Source organism: Cebidichthys violaceus, unplaced genomic scaffold (assembly GCF_023349555.1).
Source record: "Cebidichthys violaceus isolate CVI_PGR_0920_01 unplaced genomic scaffold, fCebVio1.0.p SCAF_12, whole genome shotgun sequence".
NCBI lineage: Eukaryota > Metazoa > Chordata > Actinopteri > Perciformes > Stichaeidae > Cebidichthys > Cebidichthys violaceus.
The window spans coordinates 2332568-2358077 of NW_027176285.1; the positions used below are offsets into that span (position 1 = coordinate 2332568).

The 25510-nt window shown below is 42.2% G+C and overlaps 1 protein-coding gene across 6 annotated transcripts in view; it reads left to right on the plus strand.

Annotated features, from left to right (window-relative positions):
- The first annotated feature begins 208 nt into the window (after window positions 1-208).
- The window catches only part of sfswap (splicing factor SWAP), a 45525-nt gene continuing 20223 nt past the window's right edge, over window positions 209-25510 (plus strand). Inside the window, exons 1-14 of one of the 6 annotated variants that reach the window (XM_068705898.1) lie at window positions 519-563; window positions 1642-1773; window positions 2245-2408; window positions 4683-4814; window positions 7265-7338; window positions 10154-10379; window positions 10586-10686; window positions 11342-11492; window positions 14441-14738; window positions 15095-15247; window positions 15421-15514; window positions 20760-20832; window positions 21736-21839; window positions 21941-22070. In XM_068705898.1, the coding sequence (XP_068561999.1) occupies window positions 1745-1773; window positions 2245-2408; window positions 4683-4814; window positions 7265-7338; window positions 10154-10379; window positions 10586-10686; window positions 11342-11492; window positions 14441-14738; window positions 15095-15247; window positions 15421-15514; window positions 20760-20832; window positions 21736-21839; window positions 21941-22070 (1729 nt within the window). In that variant the 5' untranslated portion in view covers window positions 519-563; window positions 1642-1744. Of the gene's footprint in view, window positions 1774-2244; window positions 2409-4682; window positions 4815-7264; window positions 7339-10153; window positions 10380-10585; window positions 10687-11341; window positions 11493-14440; window positions 14739-15094; window positions 15248-15420; window positions 15515-20759; window positions 20833-21735; window positions 21840-21940; window positions 22071-25510 lie in introns of all 6 variants that reach the window. The other 5 variants (XM_068705892.1, XM_068705896.1, XM_068705893.1 and 2 more) reach the window with 5 other exon arrangements.

The following is a 25510-nucleotide window of genomic DNA, read 5'->3' on the forward strand; positions in this document are numbered from 1 at the left end:
ATTCGAGCAATGTCAAACGACTTCGCTGGTGAAAATACGACTCATATGCACTTTTTTAACTTTTAAATAAAACATCCGGCATAGAAAAATTTAAATGTATTTTTTAATGTAATTATTTCTCATTAGGATACATTTTAACAACGCACACAAATTGTCGAAAGTGCGGACTGGATACACAAGTGCATTTGCTTCCTTTCCAACATGGCGACAGAAGGCACGTAGAATCTAGTTTTGGGGTACAACACTACGGATTATCGTAACATTTGGACCACATGAAGGCTATTTGGCTCTAATAAATCCGTCACTATACTGTTACAACTATTTCATTTCGCTAGTCATTTTGTTTTCACGACTAATCGGGAGATGTATCGTCGCGGAGCGTCAAAGAAGGACCACAACAACAAACCGGTGAAGAAGGATGTGAGTGACAGTGACAAATACGCCGACCTCTTGGTTTTCGGATATGCCTGCAAACTGTTTCCAGACGACGAACGGGCGCTTTACCATGAACATGGAAAACATCTCATCCCATGGATGGGAGAGAAGAGCATCATGATTGATAGGTCGGTTGAACAAACTTAGACCGAAACATTATGCTAACCATCTATCCTTACTGTTAGCCTCACAATGCAAGGGACCACTTGGGAGTTTTGTCTTGCAGAAGCTTGGGAATACCTGCAACTGGCGACGAATGTTATATTTCCTGTCTGTTAACTTGTTTTTTGGATGTCTCGAAACTGACAACAAATGGTATCTGATGTTTCTAGAATGACGTGTGAAGATGCAAACTCCTGATAGTCTTTGCTAACATTAGCCATGATGCTGAGCTATTCATGAGGTGACATACACCAATGTATCGGTCACACCAGCTAAAACTACTGCGGTCTAATACAACACTGATACACATGTGTAAAGGAAACACTGTAACCTTCATGAAGGGTTTGTTGCAGAGCTATTGTTAGCTTTAGCTGCAGTAGTGTGTGCTGTTGTTCCTCATACACTGGCAATGGCGTCTAATTTAGAGACAAAAGATACTTAAATTTCATAACCTTTAAGACCATAAATGTTAGCTTGAGGTGGGCCTTTGCATCTTGGCATGTTGGGGAGAATTTCCTCTGGAAACTTTAAGCCCCGGCATAGGCCTCCTTATTTAGTAGAACACAAATATAGCAGTCGTAATGGACTACAACGCAGAAGATGTGTCCTTCTCTTTGTCCTTTTTCAAATTTGAGTTTTGCAGAAAAAAAAAAAAAAGAAGCTTAGCGTACACAAAGCGAAAGGACGTGGGTTTGTGCTCTGCAGTGCCACAGTCCACAAGGCCAGAGCAAATTCTAACCAAGACTAAAGTTACAGCAGTTAAGGTGATTCAAAATGTCACAATGCCAATGTGGAGCAGTGGGGTTCGACTGACTAAATAAGGGTTTATAGGTTGCTTTTTAAACTGTGGCTGCATGCGATGCGGTAATGTTGTATCGCCGCCTCCATGCAGAGCACATAATAACTTACTCCAACCTTAAAAATAGTGCATTTATTATTCTTTTTTTTTTGAATCACCTTGATCTGCGGTGGCCCAACTTGTGTTTCATTTGTACAGCCTTTTGTATGTGTGTCTTTATCACATAACCCAGTTTTCCCCCCCAGCAAGGTAGGCTTAAGGGGTCCGGCCAACCACAGCACCCCCGTTTCTTTGTCTTCGTGAAGAAACCGCAACTGGGAAGTGCCGTAGAGGGACGAACCCTGGAAAATGTCGTCCATTTGGGTTCTTGCGGATAGGTATTTATGTGCTCGGGTTTGTGTGATGAATGTAACTCTCTTTGCAGATGTAGACGTAGTGATGAGTGTTACAGGGGGGGAATTGAACCCTGTAAGGTAAGAGGCGAGTTGCTTTTTGTTTTTCTTTTTCGTTTGTTTTTCTGTTTGACGTAGGGTTGTGTCGGTTTGTAAGACTTGTCCACGAAGGAAATAAGCAGCAGAGAGCTTGCTAGGTATCTTATTAAGAGCACTATCGACAATTAAGCCCAAGGACTTAATTAGTGCGTTATTATACTGTGTATTTTGATACATTTTCACTTTAAGTATTTTACAAGTATACTCCTTCAAGACAGACTTACAGAGGTAGAGCGTTTTAAAAAAAAAAATGTAAATCTGGGGTTTTCGTTCCCCCTCCCTCGGTAAGTAGGTCCATACTGTGTACAAAAAGCTTTGTCGACTTCCTGCTCTCTAATCCTCGTTATCATCCGACAGATACGATGGGCGCGGTCACTTACATGACCTTTCAGAGTACGACAGCGGGTCTTGGAATACGTCCTACCAGCTGTCGGAGGAGGAGGCCAGGATTGAGGCGCTGTGCGACGAGGAGAGGTACCTGGCTCTGCACACCGACCTGCTGGAAGAGGAGGCCAGACAAGGTGGGCTATGTCCGGAACTCGGCACGCGCTTGTGGCGCGCATTGACGTGAATCTGCTCTTAAAGGGTCCTGCTGGATGATATTGAATCAAATATCTGCCTTTTTGTTTCTTGAATTAGTCGCCGTTGTTTGACGGAAGGCAGCTAGCTAGCAGACGATGTAGCGATCCTGTTAGACTTTTTGTGGGCCCATCAATCATCCGTCGTTACGATCCTTCACCCCATCATCTCATGACGGGGGCGTGGCAATGAGCCGCAGCAAAGTCCTGACCGAACCTAACTACATGTATATTAAACAGGAGATAACTGCATCACCCACACGCATGCTTTGGCTCTAGGAATTCAAAGGGAGGTGAATGTGACAGAAAGGAAGTAGGTCACGTCTTCTTAAAATCAACCACTGCTGTTTACTGTGTATAACATGTACATATATTGTATTCATACTAATTATTTACCATTCAACGGAACTTTTTTAAATTGCTGCAACATGTTTCAGTGGTATATGATAGTAAATATTGACAAGTGTTGCTTTTTTTTCTTACTGGCATGAATGGCGAGATGCTTGCAGAAAAATCATTCCCATTGGCAGCAGGCCGACCCTTTTGATGTCACTGATCCTCGCACGAAGCTCTCACTTAGGCCTGATAAGTCTGCGGTAGCCAAGGATGCAGGTCAAGCCATAACTAATCACGAATACTGCCAACATTGCACAGCTGCACGGCCTCCGTCAGCTCGAAAAAAGCTCCCAAATCTTCGGCACTCTGGCGTTTATTTCTGCCTTTTTATTACTGATGTTTGTCTCCACTTTTAAAGTTGAAGACGGTCACTCTCTTCTCAGGCAGTCAGTCAGTGTTTGAATCAGTGTGCCGGAAATCTTTGATCCAAGTGTCCTCTATTAACACTTTTAAATAGACTGACACCAACTTGACAAACCTGTCCGTACAGATAGAATCGTGGCAAGTCTTACCATTTGGGATATACTTCAATCTAGGCTTCCTAAATCATGATTTTGAGTCCCCTCCAAGGCAATTTTCAGCTTTTCATCTCCTTTAAAAAAGAGACTGGCTTTGACTCTGAGCTCAACAGCTGCCATTTCTATGGAAATCGCTTTCAACCATTAGATACTTGCATCTCACTCGTTTTACATTATAATGAAACAGGCTGTTTTGATGACAAAGCACCCTTCTGAAAGACAGACTTAATGACCGTAATTGAATTGATAAGCCACAGTTCCATGTGAAATATGGCGTCTTATGCCCAAACTGACAGGACAGAATGAGTCAGCTAATTATTTGTGACACACACACACACACACACACACACACACACACACACACACACACACACACACACACACACACACACACACACTCGCTGCAGAGGGTTCATCCCTCCAGGCTGGTTTGCCCTTGAATCTGGAGGCCTGACCCCATTCACTTAGGCTATTACCCATCTGTCCACTGAAGGGACAGCAGGAGGAAAGCATTAGAAATATTGATATTTTTAGTGGCAATTTTGCCCTTGCTTCTTTTATAAGACAAAGTTCGCCATGAATTTCAATAGGAAAGGGTTAGTTTTGAGGCCCAAATAACCATGTATATTTGTCTAGCAACCAGTGAGTCATTTTCTGTCTGTCTTTCCTGTTGCTCCGTGTGCTTCTACAAGGAGAGTTATTGTAAATCCAGCCATATGAATGCCAATAATCATAGAATGCCATAGTGTTTTGGTCCCAATAGCAAAGCTTACTCTGGATAGTATCGACCCGTTTTATCTACAGAGGTCCCTGTTGTGTGTAACGTGATTCAACCTCGACCTGACCCAACTGCAGTGTGTATCCTGCGAGTTTGAGGAGCGATCTACACACCGGGATGCGGATGAGTGAAATCGACAGTTCGGGGTCTGGGTTGGGTTAGCGACGCAGTGGGTTGCCTCATTGATTTCTTTTTTGGGCAGATGCAACCTTCTTCAGGACCTTCTTCCTTTGGGGCTTTCAGCAATTTCCTCTTCTGAATGAAAAGATACTGAACCAAAAGGGGAAAGTGCTCCCAGGTTCACCAACTCATCCTCTGATTCAAGCCAAACAAAACAAACTATAGATACACAGTATCGTACATTATCCTTAATAGGTGGGTGTCATGGAGTGGATGTTTTTGAGTCGTCCAGTGCTACATCAAAATAGAAAAACGTGGTCAATTTCTGCAATCTGATTTTATGAATGATCGTCAACCTTTTGTTGTGAATGTCTCTTGGTTGTGTGTCGTCTTGTTTCCCCTCAGAGGAGGAGTACAAACGTCTGAGTGAGGCTCTGGCTGATGAAGGCACCTACACTGCAGTGGCCTTCAAATACAGCGCCGACTACTACGACCCCTCTCAGCCCACCGTGGAGGACGACGCTAACAGGGAATGTGGTGAGAACACAGCGCTCGCAAACCGGTCGGATAGTTAAGTTCGGCGACCTGAGGCGCGTATGGAGTTGGTCGGTCGTTTGTACGTACTCGAGCGTTCATACGCGAAAAGCAAAACAAAGCTTTTAACTGTAGAGCTAACTCACAGAATGGTGCTTTGTAAACCAAGCTGCTTGACTTTTTAATTTTTGTCTCCTGCTGTGAAGAACACAGAAGGTCTGTCTAATCCGTTTCTAATCCGTGTCTTCTTTTTTTTTCTTTTTAAACAATCCTAATCCATGCGACCATCTGCAAATATGCTACCTCGAGGGGGCTGCCCAAGTAAATTTTGTGCCTGCAGTGAACGTATTAAACATACTTATATTTAATTCAATATTACAGAATGATACCATAAAACGTAACTCTAACTCTTTTGTAACGGCCCTCTGTTGAGGCCCTGCAGTTGTCGCATAAAAAATGTTTTTAAAATTTTTAGCCATGAGTAGTAGGAGGCTTTGACATTTAGACAGCTAATCACCTGTGAACTCCAGCGTCAGCTCTGGTTGTCATCCATTCATATCGGACTTGACACACACACACACACACACACACACACACACACACACACACACACACACACACACACACACACACACACACACACACACGCTTGCAACTTTTAATATTTGATGTAGAGATAGCTGGAAGCACTTTGTCTCAGCCAGTGGCCTGACAGTTATGGAGACTAAATGCCTCTCTCTGGGGAGATTGTCGAGCCATTCCAGAGTATGACTACATCTGCCAAAACTCCAGATGCGAGTACAATTTTGTCCTTTGGGAATAAGTCGGTAAGGGTCATGTCACACTGGCCGTTAACATTTTGAGCTGGTTTCAGTTGAATCCCTGCTACAGTTTGTTGTCACGTTTTCGCTTTCCTTCTTCATAGTCCTCGACATTATCACAAATACAAAATCAGGAAAATGTCCCCCCACCACAATGCTAATTTGTAGCCTCAAAGGGAGTGTTTGGGCTGACATAGATGAACACTCACAATATTCCTCATTATTTCAATGTGCAGTATGTCTGCTAGTGGAATATCTTAATTCAACCTATTTGGGACTAATGGCCGTCCCGTTGGGCTCTGTAAGCAGAGGGCCTTCTTGTCTCCGTGTGTGGAGCTGCTGAGTCAGCGTGTGGCCGTGCTGCAGCTTTAAATAGAGAAACAGTTACACAGGGTGAATGGGAATGTTGCTAGACTGCCAGTACATGTGATAACCATCGAGGTTTACATAAAATGCCAGAATTATCAGCCAAATACAAGCTTTGTCAACCGTAGTGGTGCGACGGACCGCTGTCGATCCGGGATCGGTACGGATCCCCCTTAAACCGCGGATTAATTACACAGTTTAACGTTAACCATCGCAGCGTGAAATAAAGTTTTACTGGCGATCGTTATCCGCCAATATTCAGTAAAATATGCAATCAGGACATCGGCGTTAATGCTTTTCTAGTCGCTCGATCTCTGATAATGTTCTGTTGGGCGAAGGTAAATTAAAACGTTAACGATGTGTCCAAATAAAATCTCTTAAAATGTAGTGTCGGTGAGAAACTTGAAAAATACAGTTGTTTTGTTTTCACAACAACATGAATAGATATTAGAGATGAATTATGACCTGTTTATCTTCTTAACACGAGCACCAAGCAGCTTATAATACATCATTAAAGCTACTAATGACAAGATTTGTTTTAATCAATAAAAAAACAAACTTTAATTTTCTTATCAGTTGAATTGTGTGTTTTTATGAAGAAAAAAAATCTTATAAATTACAATAACAAAGTAAAAGAATTTGTCATGCTTTACACTGAGTGGTTTAAATGATTTTAAATAGAAATAAAAATATAAATATTTGGGGACCCTGTTTGTAGGGCCATTATATTATCACTAAACTGGAGTTGAGACGTGACATAAGATGGAGTGAACTCGTGCAAACTGCTTGGCTTTCAGGCCCTGCCAAGAGCAGATTCCAAAACTGCACCCATGACCCACTTTACACGACAAGCCAAGTGAAATCCATAGGAATGGTGGGAAGGCTGGATTATTTATTCCCATAGATGCAATGTTTTGAATTGAGGACTTTATCTCCTTCATTGCTGCGCAAACTCCCCACAGTGCAACGAGAACAACGTTAATCTAGTTTCCACCTGACCTGTGCTTTCTTACCGAGTGCAGGTGAAGGTTAGGAATAGAGGATGAAGAGTGTCGCACTTTTCTGTGATATATTTGTACAATGGATAGAATGCTGGAGGGCATTTGGCTCACCCATCTTTATTTCAAAATGAATCTCAAGTTACTGCTCAACTGGATATATATATCTATATTTATCCAGCAGGGTCTATTTACCTTTCATTACGAATGACTTACACAAGTTCATCTCGTTCTTTTCGCCCCGCTCGTCTCTTCACATGCATCGAAGAAGTAGAGCCGGAGGAGAGCGAGGAACCGTTTGTTGCTCCGCCGGGACTCGCTATTCCTCCTGATGTGGAACTGGTGAGTATTAAACATCCTCACTGATGTCGATGCCCTATTGTGCACTCATGCACAGTTCATATATATATATATATATATATATATATATATATATATATATATATATGTATATATATATATATATATATATATATATATATCTATATATATATATATATGTGCGTACGTCTACATAGCGTTTATCCTGCGTGTGGCCGTATGTGATCCCCGTACTGTATCGTTAGATCTCAATGTATATGTAAACCGTTTGATTAATATGGAGGTTGATATGGAGCAGTGAACGTGATCACAGGTAGCCTATGTAGTATGGTGTTTTAATAGGCTACGCTGTCGTATTAAAGACAACAATAATTGGAGTACAAGCTGAAAAGGTTGGTCTGATGATTGGTGTTAGAGTCGGGCTCACGTAGGCTGTACGGGGTTTGCACCAGAAATAGCTTTGAGGTGGAAAGCCACCCAGATCCTAACATATCTCATCATTAGATGACAGACTAATCAATAGCCATTCAAGCATTTGCTATGTGAAATAGCACCTCTTCCTTTTTCCCCATAAAATGAAAGGTTTATGTCATAATCATTTTTCTTTTTTTTTATGATTATTACCACATTTTTGCTACAAAACAGCACATATTTGCTGTATGAAGAAATATATATATATATATATATATATATATATGCAGATCTTCATATGCAGATCTATATGCAGATCTTCATATTGACATAAGATCCAATGACAACAAGGCGAGACAAATGTAAAATGCACTGCCGTTGTTTTGTTCTGTCTGGTGTTTCTGTGTCAGGCAATGTTCCCTCTGGACCGAGCCGGTCCGCAACCAAAACCCTCAATGACTGTCTTCAGCCGCTCTCTTTATGCACGAGAAGAAAGACGAGCTTTAACGGCTGCACTCAGTGTGCAGCATGCTGCGTATCAAACAGTCAAAACACCCTCGTGCATAAACACAGAGCATATATGCATATGATATAAGCATCTGCTCCCTGGATGGTGAGGGAATATCCTTCTCTCATTTCAGTGCAGTGTGTCCGTCATTATTTTTTCAGTATATTTGTGTGTGTTTTTTTTTCTTCATTTTGTTATCTGATAGTTATAGCCATGTGTCAAAGAATCTAACTGGAACATTGTGATTCACGTCAGACCACTGACTAACAAGTATGCAGACACCGTTTATTGTTGATGGGATTTTCTTTTAAAATATAATTACCGTAATGCCATTTACCGACAGTGGTCACAAGAGATAATACGTTATGTGATATGCAACAAATGTATCGGATTAGAGTGAGGCGGAGGACGCTTCCCTTGTGTACGCCACGTCAACATAATACCAGCGTTACGCACGTCTCCTTGTTCCCTGATGGCCACACGTCCCTCAGTGGGAGTGTCAAAGGCCCTTGTGTGTCAGGAGGGCCTTGGCAGCGTAGAACACAATCTAGAACACGGTCTGTTAGTGTTGGACACGGGTGTCGCTTTTTGTCCGGTGTCCTGAAAGGTAATATTTATTGAGACTTTCATCTCGATGAGATATTATGAGTTCTTTTTTTTTGGGGATATTCCTCTCTGCGCTCTCTAGGTTATGACTGGTTAATCATTAAAAGCACACAAGGGATACACTAATGAATGAATAATGGATCATTTCTTGTTTTCACAGATTTTTTTTTTTTTTACCCCATGCGTACGTTAATTATTAATGTCATCGGAATGAACATAAGAATGCCTGGCATGAAAATGCCTCCGGGCCCAAAAAATTGTCTCGTGTCCTTAGTGTGAAGTAGCCGTTCATGAAGTGTGTTCTGCATTCTGATGCAATGTGCAGCCGTCAGGTTCACTCACAGGACTCAGAGGGCTGGTGAACTGTAGATATAACCAATAATAATAACGATAGTTTATAGCAGGACAATCATACATTTTGATTGTGGACTTGTTTGGTGGGGGGGGGGCATACATAAACATAACAAAAACACTAGGTTTTATGTTTCGTTAGAAGTACACCCCATTTAATTCACCGTGCGCCTACATTCAGCAGCACACTCTACTGTTACATATGTGGCAGCATTGCATTGAATAGGAATTGCTGGTACATCACACACTTTTGCTAACACTACTGCACCGTTTGAGCCAAAGGGCTGCATGCATTCATGCAAGTTTTGATTACATTGCTGGGATGAATATATGTTATATACCTCTATCTATATATATATATATATATATATTTTATATATATTGATATTTCATTTAACCAGCAGATAATAGAAGCAAAGTACACAGTTCACCCATTCTTTACTGTAAAACATTTCTGTTATAAATTGGTTTTCACTTCAAACCCTGAGGTTGCACACAGACACATATTCTCTGCTCAAATATTCAAAGTACCTTTACCCATTATATATATATATATATATATATATATATATATATATATATATATATATATATATATATATATATATATATATATATATATATATGTACTCACGACATGGCAAACTTCACACTGTAAGTATTTGAGTATACTTTTGATTTGGTAAAAGGTTTGTTTCTAGCTGCGTATGACATGTTAAATACAGCCGAAGCAAATAACCGCTATAGTTCTATTTATCTCCCATTAGTTCCCATGGAAAGTTTCCACCTTGAATATTCTAGGATTTTTACAACCCTTTGTGTGGTACAGATCCTGTCACTATTTTTGGTTCAGTTTTAAGAGTGCTTCTAAACAAAATATTTACAGTTTTTTTTGCACATTAAAAACGTATTTTCAAATGGTTATGGATTCAAAACATATGCACTTTTTTTTTTTTATAGCCGGCGACCATCAAGACCCACAACATCATCGAGAGGACGGCCAACTTTGTGTCTCAGCAGGGGGCTCAGTTTGAGATCGTGCTGAAAGCTAAGCAGTCCGGCAACTCCCAGTTTGACTTTCTTTGTTTCGACCACTACCTGAACCCTTACTACAAACACATCCTGCGGGCCATGAAGGAAGGTCGATACAACCTCGTCTCCGCCAAGAAGCAAGAGCAGTCGCAGGGTGAGTTATAGGAAGCGGCCGCTGTCGAGAGCGCTCGCGTACGGTAATTAATGCAGAAATATCACATCTGCTGTACACCAGCAATCGAACAGAACAAGATAATGCAGTCGGATACATCAGCGCTCCGCATTAATCATGATGTTAAACATTTGTTCATGCATATATTCATTACTTTGTTCTTTTTCTTTTTTTTCTTTTCTTTTTAGAATCCAACTCTGATGATTCAGATGACGATGGGGACGGCAGTTACCTTCATCCCAGCCTGTTTGCTCCTAAAAGGTGCTCTCGTCTGGAGGAGCTGGTGAAGGTAATTCAGCTTTATATTGTGACGCCGTCCTGTGAAAACCAAAACATTTTAATAAGTCAAGATTCCGACTGGTAGGCGACCGCTGCCTGCCATGTGAATCGCTGCTCCATGCTGTTAGCGCTGTGTCTGTTGCTGCGCTCTCTTAATAACTATTTTCTGTGTCCCTGTCTTCATGCTCTTAGTGTTGTTTTGTCAGTGCTTTCATGTACAATGTCAGGAGAGTCATTAGTCTTTGACAGAGCAGTAAAAAGCATGGAAGCATATTATTTAAAAAAAAAAAAAAAACATAATGAGCTCTTTTTAATAGTAGGCTGTCTGACAGTTGCTTCCCATCAATAGGACTTTCCATTTCTTATCAGCCACTCCAATGTTATACTAATGCTTTGTAGCTCATATGTTATGGGGTTAACTATTACATTCTGTATGTAATGCTGAACTAGTGCTCTGCATTTCATGCTTTCTGACTTCACAGCTTTGAATATTTGGTGTATGCATTATAATATTACTCTGTATCTCCTATAACACGCGTACGGTGTGATCTCAATGGCTTTAGTATTCATTTACAGAAACAATAACGTCAGAGTGTGACGCCGATCCATACCAAACCAGCTTTCTTCTTCTTCTTCTTTTTCTTCTTCTTCTTCTTCTTCTTCAGCCTCTTAAAGTAATGGACCCAGACCATCCTCTGGCGGCACTTGTACGGAAAGCCCGACAGGAGAGGAACGGCACGGCGGCAGCGGCAACCAAAGCAGAAGAAGCGACGGACCCGGCTGCACCCAGCGCACCAGCGCAGTACACCGCTGACCGTGAGTACGGGCCGGGATCGCATTGCTAGGCAACAGCTGATGTCATTCACATACACCGCAACGGGGGATATAATAAAAGAAGGAATTACGTCATTGTGACTGTATTCCAATTTTGCATCGGTGCCGGTTCTATCAAAGTGAATAGGGTGAGCGTGGCGAGTCCCACTTTAACCCATCAGAGCTGTGTTGTTTCATTATTAACAGAAAGGAAAAAGAAATGCTTGTGTGTGCTATCATTCCAGTAGCTAAAAGGTCTGCAGTGTCCAGTCTAAGTTCCCCTCGTTTCTCCAGCACATCAAAACCAGTTTACATACGGAGCCAACAGCTCCACCGAGGACGCCTTTGGTCCTCCACTCGCCCTCGCACATCTGGAAAAAAAAGTTTATTTCTGCTAAAAGCGTTCTGCCACTGCGTCGTTCAATGAAGCTCACCACTAATTAACGCCGAACCGTAGTCCATTATTGATACAAAGGCATTCTCTACACCTTTCGGCAAAGTAGTATTGAGCTGAGGGGTGAAAAGCAGAGGACCTGAGCCGAACCTTCTCTCGGGTCCGCACTTTCTAGTCCACCTGTGCTCCGGGTCAGGTCAGACTTAAATTGATGCGTGTTCTTGGTGTGCGCGACATTTCGATTGGACTGTTAGGCATCGTCTAGCGAGATGTGTGACACGTGAGCAACACGTGCAGCATCTCAACCAAAACGCAACGAATTACAGATTTGAACTCATCTTCTTTGTGTTACAAATTGTTTGTAACACAAACGGTGTCGGGGTCTTAATGTGGGATTTTGGAAGGAATTATGACTATTTTTAGGTCAAAAAAGGTTCATTCTTGCATCAATTTAGTGTAACAAATGTGACATTTGACACACAGTGCTGAGCTCCAGATTCCCAGCTTTAGATGATGTGGACCACTTCTATGTTTCATACATTGCTGACCTGCAATCTCCCCCAAAGAATACACAACATGAAAATGACATTTTGAAAATAAATGACATAAAACAGCAGCACTTCCATTCAATTCAAAAGAATGCTCATGGACATACTGAATGCAAGATCATACGCGTAGGAGTCCCCCCCCCCCCCCCCACACTCTACATTAGTCATCACACTTATTCTTAAGTACTTATTTCATTTATGTCTTTGTCCTCCCCTGAAACGGTTGCATAAATAAACCCATGGTCATTGGCCCCTGCTGACCCGCGAGTGTAAACTTGTCCATTACTGCAATTTATTCCTCTCTGAAACAGTTGTGGAGGATGTCCTTTAACCTGATCTTTGCTGCAGGAATGGGGCTGTTGATATTAGTAAATTGGTCGCGGATGACCGAGCTGCTTAATGCCATCGATATGCATTGTTGCTCAAAAATGGGGGTCTGCTAATTTTCCCATCCGTGGTCCAGCGAGAAAGCTTTCGCTTGTCCTCTTGCCACTTATGATGTTAATACGGGGCGTGGATAACGAGTCGCTCCATTATCTCTTTTGTACTGGGTTGTCTCCCTTAATTTACTGCGTTTAATCACTTCCTCTGATAAGAGCAGCCCCCAAAAGGACTTAACTTCGACATTCAAGTCAATCTATGAAATTTATCTCGCGATCTGATCGTCCGTCTCCGTGGCCATCTATCTATCTGACCCACCATTCAACTAAATTTACTTCTTGACCTTCCGCTTGTTCGTCTTAAGTCTTTATCTTAACTGACTGGACCATGTGTCACGTTTTTAAATGAATGCTGCTGCTGCTGTGCTTTTCCATTTTCCTTACTAGAGAAAATTGGACGTGTCGTTAAAAGTCAACTACCTCAGTGACTAATGTGTTAATATCACACTGTCTCCGTTTTGACACTGACCATTTATTTCGTCCTTGTCCTCTCCTCTTCCCCATTCTCTTTTCAATAAAGAAACTTTGTAATACAAACCCACTGATAGGCGAGATGACCCTTTCACACATAGGTCACGTCTTGATTTATATTCTCTTCCCACAGCTGATTTAAATTAATTACTGCGACGGACGTACTAAACGCAACATAAAAACGAAAACATAGCTTGACAGTGAACAGGACAAAACAAAAGCGAGCTTCAGCAACAAAAAAAAAAGGTATAATGAACACTTCCACGCCACTTAATTCTCGAGGCTTGACCACAACAGCCACACGGATGTGCTGCAGTCCAGAGGCCAATTTGAAGCTGCTTACATTTTTGCCTCTGCGCTCAGAAATATATATACGGTGTCAGAACTAAGGTCAGGGAAATCTTAAAGCGAGCTCCCGCAATAGCACTCGCAGTAATTAGCTCAGGTTGAATCATTTTTGTCGCTTGGTTTCATGTTCGAGTTTGCAGCCGTATACAAAACACCACAGATAGCTCACTTCTATATTTACGGTAAAGAGAGGCAAACCATGGGTGTGAGGTCAACTTAATACCTCGAAAAAGGGAAACATTGCTGCGTCATAAAAAGGCTTTATCTTTGCCATAAAATGTAATGTTAACACGGTGACAAATATGCCAAATGCTCACTAAACAAGCCCGGTTTTTTGACAGTTTCTATTTCCGGTGGCAGATGACTTTTCCCTGACCTGTTGATGTTCTTCTTCAAGGTTAAAATGGACACAAATAAATAAAAAAAAAAAGTTTGCCATGACCGTACTCTGGAATGAATTGGGGTAAATCATCCCTTAGCTGTTGTGAGAGCGCCATCATTTCACAGGAAACAATTGTTTCTCTGTACTTCTAACCTCCCAACTTAACTATACGGGGACGCAAGAGTAATATCCTACACTATAAAGCATCACAGCACCGTACGAACGATTGCCTTTAAAGGGACGGTTCAATTGTCTTTGTTGTGTGTGAGGTTGGTGTTTACAATCCCTTTGAGTCATCGTGCATCAGGTACAATCGAAGCATTTCTGGAAGGAAATTCATGTAATACCGTCCTCCCATTTCTTTACAGCAAATGCAGCAGCAATGTACTACGGGTACTACATGCTTCCTGATGGAACGTTCTGCTTGGCTCCGCCTCCCCCAGGGATAGACGCCAGCTCCTACTATAATAGTATGCCAGCAGCTGTCATGGCTCCCCCTACATCTTCCGAGGCTCTGCCTAATCTGGGAACTACACCCACCCCGTCTGAAACGAATGCCATGGCTCCACCGGCTGCAGCCCCATCTCAGGGCGCCAGCTCTGCTGCTCCTGCTGCTCCTGCTGCTCCTGCTGCTCCTGCTGCTCCTGCTGTTGTACCAGAAACCAGGTAGGAACTGATGGACATCCCGGTGGAACCAATCTCTAGTCGAGTGACATTTTTAGATGTCACTGAATTTGTAAGGTTCTTGGTCAAAAATCAAGCACCTTGAACCTTTTTTTTTTTTTTTATAAACATACTGTGTAGTGATACAGTTGAAGAACCTTATCAAGTTAGATACTAGTTTCCAGTGAGCTTAGTCAATGTTTTTTTTTTACTAAAAAGCCTAATTTGCATTATTTGCTCGAAGCATAGGGTCTGAGATATCACTTAAATGAAACGCTGTAATTTGATAGAGCAATTAGACGGGTAGAACCGTCTCCCTCATCTTAACATCTTTAATTTCCCCCTCTCAAAAAAAACAGTCCGAAACCCGAAGCTCAAGTTTCCACGCCGGCGACAGCAGCCATCATCCCCCCACCACCCGACACCCAGCCGGTCATCGACAAGCTGGCCGAGTACGTCGCTAGGAACGGTCTTAAGTTCGAGGCCAGTGTCCGTGCCAAGAACGATCTGCGGTAAGAGTCCCAACCAGAAATAAATCCGTCACATCTCGGTTTTTAGGAACTCTTTATCGGTAACTTTCCTCTCAGATATTGCAGAGCCTCTTCATCATCCTCTGGCTTATGTTTTATGAGTGCTCACCTCTCGTCTCATACAGTGTGTGTCTTCTTCCCTCTGCCTCCTGCAGGTTTGACTTTCTCCAGTCTTGGAATCAGTACAACACCTATTATGAGTTTAAGAAGAATTACTTCATGCAGAAGGAAGGAAAAGGCTTTCCAGAGGTATTACAAGCTTTATATATGGATGTGTGTGTGTGTGTGTGTGTGTGTGTGTGTGTGTGTGTGTGTGTGTGTGTGTGTGTGTTTCTGTGCATACGAATTAGATAGATCCCCTCCAGCATGTTAACCCTTAACATGCTGTCCCCATCTTGACACCTCTGGTCAACTGTGTATTTTTCACACTTGAATGTGTTCGATACAGTAGACCAGCACAACTACCACATCACCATGGACTTAAAGTTAATTCATTCTAATGGTCCTTGTGTTCTTACCACCGAAAAATTGTATCACAGCTGCTTCAGAATCATGAATGATAAAATCCCCAAAATAGGTTAATTAAGATTGGCCAAGTGACAGATGAGTAACTTTGCTGACATGTAAACTGTTGAAGTGTAATTAGTCTTCTATCAATCAAGCGAGGAAAAAAAAAAAGAACTGCCATTATGACTAAAAATTGCGTTATTCTGCTGCTCAGCAGCTGCTCGGTATGAGCCCATACAAACCCAAAGATGACCTTCACACCTGCGAGAAACAGCGTTCTCCCATTTGTCTCCTGTCATCGACCTCGCCGTTCTCCACGCACCTCTGCGCAATTATGTTTAACGGCATTTGCAGCCGCCGTTTAGACGAAAAAGTTGTCTAAGCATTCACCGCACTTACAGTCAGCCTTGAAATTAGCAGGGTTTTTTTTTTTTTTTTTTTTTTTTATCCCTGATAAGCGAGGACCTGCCATGCCAAAGTTAAAGGTATCCTGATCAAAAATATTGAAAAGCAGGATGAGAATGTCAGAGAACAGGGAAGAGATTAATTGTCTGAGGATTGTCAAAAGCTAGATCCAACCCCCGCCTCAATGGGCACCAGAGCAATACACTTCAAAAATATAATATATATATATGTCTTTCATAAATAGTAACACAGTCTCTCTTTCCACCATCAAGACTTGTAAGACTCAAAATTCTGCCAGTGATGTAATTCCAATTAGTCACCCTTGTTTTGGGAGTTTTATACAATCAAATGTCAATAGCTTGAAACAAAGCAGATTGCTGCACCACTATCAAAACCTAATTCTATAAACAAATTGATCGGTTTACTGCCCATTTGCAGACAGTTCACTTGTGGTGGTTTCATTTGTCCAGCCTTGCCAGAGCTGCGAGGGTTCTATCGTTACCGTCTTATCGAATCGGAACTAAAATCCAACTGTGGTGCATCGGAACCTACGTGACATACAGCACTCTCGCTGGACCCTTATATAAGCTGCGCGGTGTATTGGTTAACTAGTAACTAGTTCCATCAAGTTCCCTGTGGTCAGGCACGAGATGATCGGTGCGTTCCCCTTATAGGAGCCCCAGAGTCTGGCAGAATGCTGTTGTAGTTCTTCCTCTCTCCTTTCGGTTTCTGTAATAGAGCCCCACAGAGAGGTTATGGTGATGGGAGGGTATTGCACATGCCTGCCAGCTCCTTGAACTATATACAGTATACAGTGTATTCCTTATGCTGAGTGTCCATATAGCATGTTTTTTTTCTGGCAGGAAAGCTCTGCCATCTACAAGTTGAAACGCTCTGAACTGGCGTTGCAACGTAGGGTCTCTCTCGTCATTGGCAACGTTTGAAAAAAGACTCAAATCAAAGCAGGAATTTTCCAATCTTGCATTTTTTTAGGTGAGCGATTTCCCTCTTTATGTTTTTTTAACAGTCAGTGGTGGAAGGACAGTAGCACAAAGAAGGATTTTTATACAAAAAAAAAAAGAGTAATTTTGGAAGATTAATTAATTAATTTGACTAACTTAGACGGCTGAAGCCTCCTATTCCTTCAGCTTAACTAAACAATGGCCTGACCTGATTGCTTTCAAATGAATTCCACCAAAGGTGCCGCTAATTAACTTGACTTACGACGAGACGCAAGGACGAGTGATTCATGATCTATTTTCTCTCTCTCGGTGATAAATGTTTCCTCCTTCACACAATGGAAGCAAATATGATCTCAACTCCTCCAAAGCACGACCCGTTTCCCGTCAAGGTCCCGTCAGTCTCATCTCATGACGCCTCTGAAGATGAATGCCTATCGTGGAGCATTCAGCAGGTATCTGAGCGGTTTCAAGGCTTTCAGTTTGTTTTGCGGTATTTCACCGAAAAATCCAATTTAGTTAATTAATAAATGAAGTGGTTTATAGTTGGGTTGTACAATTATTGGTGATGCAGATAATATCGGAAAATCAAATGGCAGTTTAGCCCTCATTTTTTTCAGCTCGCTGTTTGGGAGTAACTGCACGATTTAAATTAATTTTAAGTTCACTTACTGAGGGGCAAAGCTTTTTCTAACAAGAGTCTGCCAGAATGTGTCAAAGTGTCTCAGCGCGAGTGTTTTTCAGCCCTCGTCTCTGTGCTTTGGTGTTCTGTTCATCTGTATTCAGTCAGTGTTCACAAGTTTACAGGAGCCCCATCAAGCCATCATCCTTCTCCAACAAGGGAATTATAAGTGATTGTAGCATATAACTAGGTAGGTAGACGAATAGAGGGGTTTTTTTTTTCCCCCACATATGTAGATATGAGCATTCCGGTGTATACTCTCACATATTCAATGTGTGTGTCGAGTCTGCTTTGTGTCGAAGTTAGAGAGGTAGAAAGTGCGAAAGTTTTTTTTGTCTGAACAATTTGTCTTCTGATGAATCAAATCCATTAGCTTCTCAGAGTGCAGAGGAGTGTGGCCCATTATGACGCTGCTCCAACAAGCAGCTGCTCGGCTTTTCCATCAAGAAACCCGCCTTGTGTTTGTGATTCGCGCTGCGGGTAATGGGGATGCAGATAACGCCGCTCTCCGTCGGCGCCATTATTGGTATTTTCATAGTTAATGAAAAAGTGAGAAAGAGCTAAAGTCGGTCAAAGCAAAACCGCAGCAGGATGCGGCGCTGCTGCTGCCGCCGGTGTGATCTTTACAATCTTCAGAATGTGGCACTTTTGAAATGTGATAAATGCAACTTTTATCTAAGAAGAAGCATTTTGTAAATCGTCCAAAGCATCAGATTATGCGTCTGCTTCCTGTTTGGAGAGATCTGCTCAGAAGTTCTATAGAAAGCCTTTGATGTTCTAATAGAAGTCCCGCTCCACTTCGAGGAGCCCCTCGTCGTCTTGTGTTGTTTGCATTCGGCAGAAACCTACTTGGGTTTGGCTTAATATGCGAACGGAAGCCTCAAAGAAGAACTGCATTTCACCCAATTTAAAAAAATAAATAATGAACTTCATGTGAACTCACATTTATGACAATATCACAGCGGGGAGACGAGTTTGCACGTTTGCTAAAGGCATTCAAATGAAGTCGCGACAACACAATTGAATTTGGGCACAGCAGAGCAGATTCCATCCCATCATGTCCGATTATTCCCGAATGAGTCAATTCAACACATAATGTACAATGTTCTACTTTTGGCTGGGCATTTTACCATAATGTGACGGCTTTACTTCTCCACTGAATTGACTTCTTTCTTTATAAACAAAATGCAACAATGACAAATGATTGTTATTTCATTTTTTCATGAATTAAGCTGCCAATTAATGTCGTTTTTTTTTGTCTTTTTTAAGAAGACTGCACAAGAAAACAAGCAGAAATTCAGTTCAAACTCAGGCTATGTAAAAGTCTCCATCCTTCTATCAAAATGTAAAGCTTCTTGGCTGGGTAATGTAAGATCACGTCTTCCATTTTTTCATTTAAAACTCCCGTTAAGCTTGTGATCTCCTACCAGCACAGGTTTGGCAGCTCCGCTATGAAACACTGGTGCATGTTTTCACTCGGAGTGGAGGATTATTACCTTCTGAACTGTCCTGTGTCGACACAGCCGAGCATGTGAATAAAGTAATCCAAGGACTCAACAGGCTAATCTGAAGGTGTGTATGTGGGGCACAATTAATGTCCCGCAAACTCCAACTGCTGAGGTTTTTCTAGAACGCTTTAGAGTAAGTTTCTTCCTGCTTCTTCTCCTCCGAGCTTTGGTTCTCCATGTTTTTTTTTTTTTTTTAGAAGTTGTATATATTCTCTGGGGTCTCAGTAAAGTGCTTTGACTTTTTGAGAGCACTGTTAAATAACAGCCGCATAGGAAGCGTCCTTCAAACATGGTGAGACGTACCTCATGAGGCATTCATCGTCACTTTAACCTTTCATTGCATCAGCAGTTTAGATTTGGGATAACGGTTAAGGGCACTTGGTCCACAGGTGTCACTTCCAGAGGGTTATATGTGCACACAATGCAGCTCTGATAAATGTTGTCATACACCGTACAGTGGGATCTTAGAGAGCCAATTGGAGGCGTTTGAAAGTATGTAAGCGACTAGTTATAGTACAGGAAAAAAAAAGAATGAAAAGCAAACAACATAACACTGAAGATCTGCAGTCATGTGCTGCACAGCCAGCCTGAGATGCACATGAAGAGAGGCTTAAATGTGAGCCTGCCTTCAGAGACTGCTGCTGTACACAAGTTAATCATCTCCATTGTCTGACTTCTTCCCATTACTGTGCGCTGACGGTATGAAATCAAATTCTTCATCTTGGAAGATTGGCTCGCCTCTAAAGAGTCCTCTGCTAGTGTTAATGGTCTGCTGACCTTTTTCCTCTTCTGCCCAGTTCCTCCACTTGCTTCCACCGCAGCGATGTGCTTAAAGATATCCATTAGGCCACAGACAGACGCTTTTGTTTTTGTTTTCTCTTTTCCGTAGCGCAGTAGGGAGACGACGTCAGAGGTGCAAACCTTAGCCGTGGATAGAAGGTGGCAGATGAGTGGTTTACGTTATTTAGATACAACCGTTTTAGTTTAATTGGGAATCGATGCAAAGGAGTGACTCGTCCGAACATTTCCGATCTGTCCACCGGTGTTATTGTACAACAAACAAGCATTCACGCCAATTTTTTATTTTTTTTTAGGAGAAACCAAATAACAAGCAGCTCCTCTGGATGTTTCTTTTGAAAACGTCCCTAACACCAACTCGCACGTATTACCGCTGTACTTCCGACCCATCGTGGCAGAACATCATGTTAAAATGAAGAACAGCAGGTCTCCTTGGAATCTCATTTTCAGCGTGTCTCTTGTCAAAATCCCGCTGGTTAACCCCAAAATGTGGAGACACTGTCTGAAAAATACAGACGACTTTAGACGGTGGGTCCAAATTGTGTTCTCGCGGTTCCTTGTTAACAGTGTACAGATCTAGGAAACTGATACAGACACGGTTACAGTGATTATTTATTCTCTTTCTGTTCATCCAGCATGAAACAGACGACGATGACGACGATACGCTTCAATCCGACACGTCGGTCCTGGATTCCAAGCTGATAAAAGGTTTGGAAAAACACAAAGAGCATATTTCACTTCCTCTCCTTTAGTTCATTCGTTCAGTAAATTAGCTGCAAATCCTTTGGGTAAATATGTGTTTGTGTGAGTACACACATGCACATATTTACTCTAGTGTGAATGCGAGTGTGTGTTATGTGCGTGTATGTTTCATATGTCGGTGTGAGTCTGTCGGTATTTATGCTCCCAATTTGTATTTGGTGATATCGGGCCTGAAATGTCTATGCAAAGATGAAAGCGTCTGCTTACCACCACACCGCTGGCGGGACCCATAAACATGCACACGCATATGCAAATGAAGGCATGCATTCTCCGGCTATTCGGGGGGGGGGGGGGGGGGGGGGAGTTGACAGGTCACGGAGCAGGCCAAAGAAAACTAATAACTGCACAGAGTAGTACACAAGTAAACTATCCAGCCTTCCACAATAAGGATCACAGTCTTATATTAAGGTTATTTCTTTAGAGACACACTGTGTACTCTGTACCGTCTACATTTGATTACAAAATGGAAATCAATGTGACACACCATCGCAGGTTCAGCGCTCACTGTCCTTGTGTTTGTCTGTTTTATACACTCTAACATATCCTTTGTCTGCCCTTTTCTGCGTCTTCTCCTTCCTATTTTTCCATCTTTTTGTTCTCTCCGCCCCTTTGTTCATCCTTCCTCCAGCCTCTCCTTTCAACCTTCTCTTGCGAACGTTTTATGCTTTTAGTCATTGACAAAAAAGCAGCCTAGTTGCTTTAGTAGATACATTTTTTTTTCATTTTACGATGAGACTGTCTTAGCAAAGGATGTCCAGGATGTACTTGTCTGCCAGTTATGAACTTCTGAATACTTTTTTTGTTCTCCCTAAATCACACGACTCCGTCTGTCTCTTTGTGCCGTCACAGCCTCGTTTGCCCCCATCTGTTTTGCCATCAAAGCGAAGGAAAACGACATGCTGCCACTGGAGAAGAACAGAGTTCGATTGGACGACGACTCTGACGAGGACAAGGTCTACTTCAGCTCGGTCTATTCGATGGTTGATGGGTTGATTTGGTGCGGGTAGAAAACATGGCATTAACGATTAAATTGTCAAACATTTTTGCTTGGAAGTTGCTGGAGGAGCAGGGGCTGGAAGCTCTGATGGGCGGAGCTGAGATGGTGGTGAAGGACCCGGCTCAAGTCAGCGCACCGGAGGAGAGGAGACCCTCCCTCAGCTTGGAGGAGTTGGAGGCAAAACAAGGTATTCAAACACTAATATAGTGAAAAAATATCATTTCATTTTCCAAGAAGAGACAGACAAAAAAATATATAAATAGGTTCAGGTCGCTATAAATTGGATTTTGAGTGTAATAATCACATGTTTGAAATTGAATCCGACTAGATTCTGACTGTTCTTGCTTCTGTGTGTCAGTCTGTGCATCCAGATAACCGTCGGCCTCATTCTTCCTGTGCTCCGTGGCTATTATGTGTGTGTGTGTGTGTGTGTGTGTGTGTGTGTGTGTGTGTGTGTGTGTGTGTGTGTGTGCGTGTGCGTGTGTGTGCTAGAATTAAAATTCTCTGTGTCAGCATAGACTAAGTGCAGGTGCTTACAAGACATCTCTGTCACGCCCACTGGCATGCCGTTACTCTCTGGGAAGGGTTGGAATTGAAGTAACAAAAAAAAAAAAAAAAACAGAAGGGGAAAAGCGAAGATGAATAAATCCGTTGAGTCTGAATTATAAATTCTCTCAACAGGGTGTACCCTGCAGTGAGACATGAGCAGTGTGGCACAGCAAACAACGGCATATATCTCTCCGAAGGCCTAATGGAGATGTATTCTCTCTATTTCCGTCTCTCTCCATTGTTCACTCGTGGCTGTACAGTATTACACAGTCGCTCGCCTCGGTCTTTCCAAAACTGAAGTAACGCATCGGTGACTTTGCACTCAGAAAACACTTGACATATTCGTCTACGTCAGAATGCGTACAGTCACAAAAAGCATTCTTTTGTCCTGTAAAAGGTTTACACTCGCTCTGATCAGGGTTTTTATAGGACCTATGGCTTCTAACTCAGTCCATCTCATAAGATCACGCTTGGTTGGTGATCTTGCCTTTTTTCATTTTTTTTACAGTGAGAGCTTCTGTATAGGGGACTGTGGGGAAAAGAAAACCTCATGCATGTTTGCAATTTTATTTTCAAGGTTAGAGTCACATCTCTGAAATATTCATGTATTGTAATGTATCACCGGCTATTAATTTCAAAACTAATAGGCTTTTCTACCTGAAGCTGAAAGCTGTTGTGCTTGAAGTTGATTCATTGCATCTTGTTCTACTTTTACACCCCCCCACCCCCCCCCCACTTCAAAATGTGCAATTGCACCTTTTCAGTTTAAAAAAAAATTGGACGCTTCACCTTTCGTCTGCAGCTGAAGTATAAAATGATTTTTCCAAAAAGGCCATTTTCACATCTCTGTCAAACAAAAAACTGACACCCAGCAGACGCTGATGCAATTGTGATTATCAATAATCCATTTGACCTTACTTGTTAACCAGTCGCACAAGCCTTCTACGCTGAAGGTGTGAGGAATAAGATTCTCTCTGTCGTCCCGCTAAATAGCCATCATGTCATCATCTCAGCCATCGTGAGTCGGTCATCACTAATGACTCAGTGACTGCTTGAGCAGCAGCCGAGATGTCTGCCTCTCGAAGCCTCCTGCGTGAAAGATGAAATACTCAGTAATAATCAAATGACAAAAGCGATTTTAAACGTTTCTTTTGGCAGACATTTCTGTGGATCTCTTGTGTCATTTTGTCCGAATTGTCCACAAAAAGTGAGGTTGAACTGTGCGCCACCAAAATCCTCTTTGTGAATTCAGTCGTTTGCTCCGTGTGGTAAGCATGCTACTGCTTTACTGTGAAGAATATTAAGTATATTGTACTGTATGCACCTTAAAGGACCGGAAAAACCATAGTTCTCTTCTTCTTCTGCTGTGAGTATTGGGTTCTACACAAGTACGTCATCTTCTGCCAAAGTTGGACGATTTTTTTGGTTATTTCACATGAGAGATTTCAGTATTAATGGGGTTTTTTTCGGGCCACAGAGTCACCTGTAATAGCTTGTGCTTGAGGTAACGCTATTTCTTTCAATACTTATTTGCTATTTCTATACCTACATACCTTTTTTCTGCTGCGATATGTTATGAGGCTGCCATGCAGAGACACATGAATACCAGAATAGCATCTTATTTTTACTAAATGTGTTGTAACTGTAGCGTAACACGGTTACCTGTGTTTGTATCCTGACCGCGTAACGGCGCTCCATGTATCCCGTCATTCCCCGATCCTGCTGACGGGTCCCGTTTAGCTTCGGCGGAACGATCTCAGAGAGTAATGTTCTCTTCTCTGAGCTGACAGACAGCCGGAGAAAGAGGCTGGAAAAGCCTAATAAATAGCTGACTGAATTGGCTTTGCTGTGTGGCAAAGTGGCTGTCAGTCAGCGGGCCTAACTTGATCAGATAGCGGCAGAATCAGCGGCGGACGCTAATCTGTAGTGATGGTCTGGAAAGCAGCCACACAATAAATGCGGTTTCCAGTGATAAGTGCATGAATCGTTCAAGTCGCTGCAAACATTTGACGGTGTTTATTTCATAGTGGCGATAGAAGACTTAAAAATACCAACATATCTTAGATCGATGTGAGATTATATTCAGGGATGTCGTGTGATATGCTGTAATCACAGAGAGATGAAAGCGACGGCTCGTAGCGATACACCTACGATCATTTTCACCTGAACATGCGGCTCCCCTCGGATTTACGGAGCTTTCAGTGTGTTAGGGTTTACCTTAAGTGTGGTTTTTGGCCGCAGTTTTATATGTAAAAGCTCAACGCCAAACGGCAGACAGGCAAAATGTGCAACTAGGTGTTGAACATCGTGGAGCGTTTAGAGAGCTAAAGAGCTGGATATGTACCTCAGGAGTAGGTTGAGACCAACAAATGGAGCGAAAAGGAGAACGGCTGACACACCAACAACCTCACTTGGCTAAAAAATAACCGTAGTTGCAGGTTTAACTAATGAGTTTTCATTATCAATGCATCAATTACTTTTTTTTATCCACTGCTTAATTGTTAATTAGTCATTAATATACAAAAAAAATCTGCAAATTTCAACATATGAGAAGCCGGAACCAGAGGATGTTTAGCATTTTGCTTGATAATTGACTTAAACGATTAATCGGTTATCAAAATAGTTATTTTGCTGATCAGTTGATCACCAGATCTTCTCAGCACTGTACTGAGCAACAAAATAAAGCAACTCAGATTAGTCCATAAATAGAGCCGTCGGCCGGCCAGCACAGTGTGTTGTGTCACTGTCTGGAGTACGCTGGGATTCTGCTCCACTTGGCTGTTGTTTACACTAAACTCAAATATGATTTGCTTGAGCAACCGCTCCGTTTAACCCTGAAGAGATAACGGTAGCCCCAGCGATTGCGTAACTCCAACAACTTGTTTTCCGCCAGCATTTGTTTTTATACGTCACCGTCTTGTCTGCTTTCCTCTGTCTCACTCCTTCCCTTTCCTCGCTGTGACTCATCTCATTCTCTCTTTACTTATCTATCCCCCACCCGCCTCTGTCACTTCATCTCCTTTCCTCATCTCTCAAAACCATGCATATTTTTCCACCCCCAATTTCACTCAGACGTCT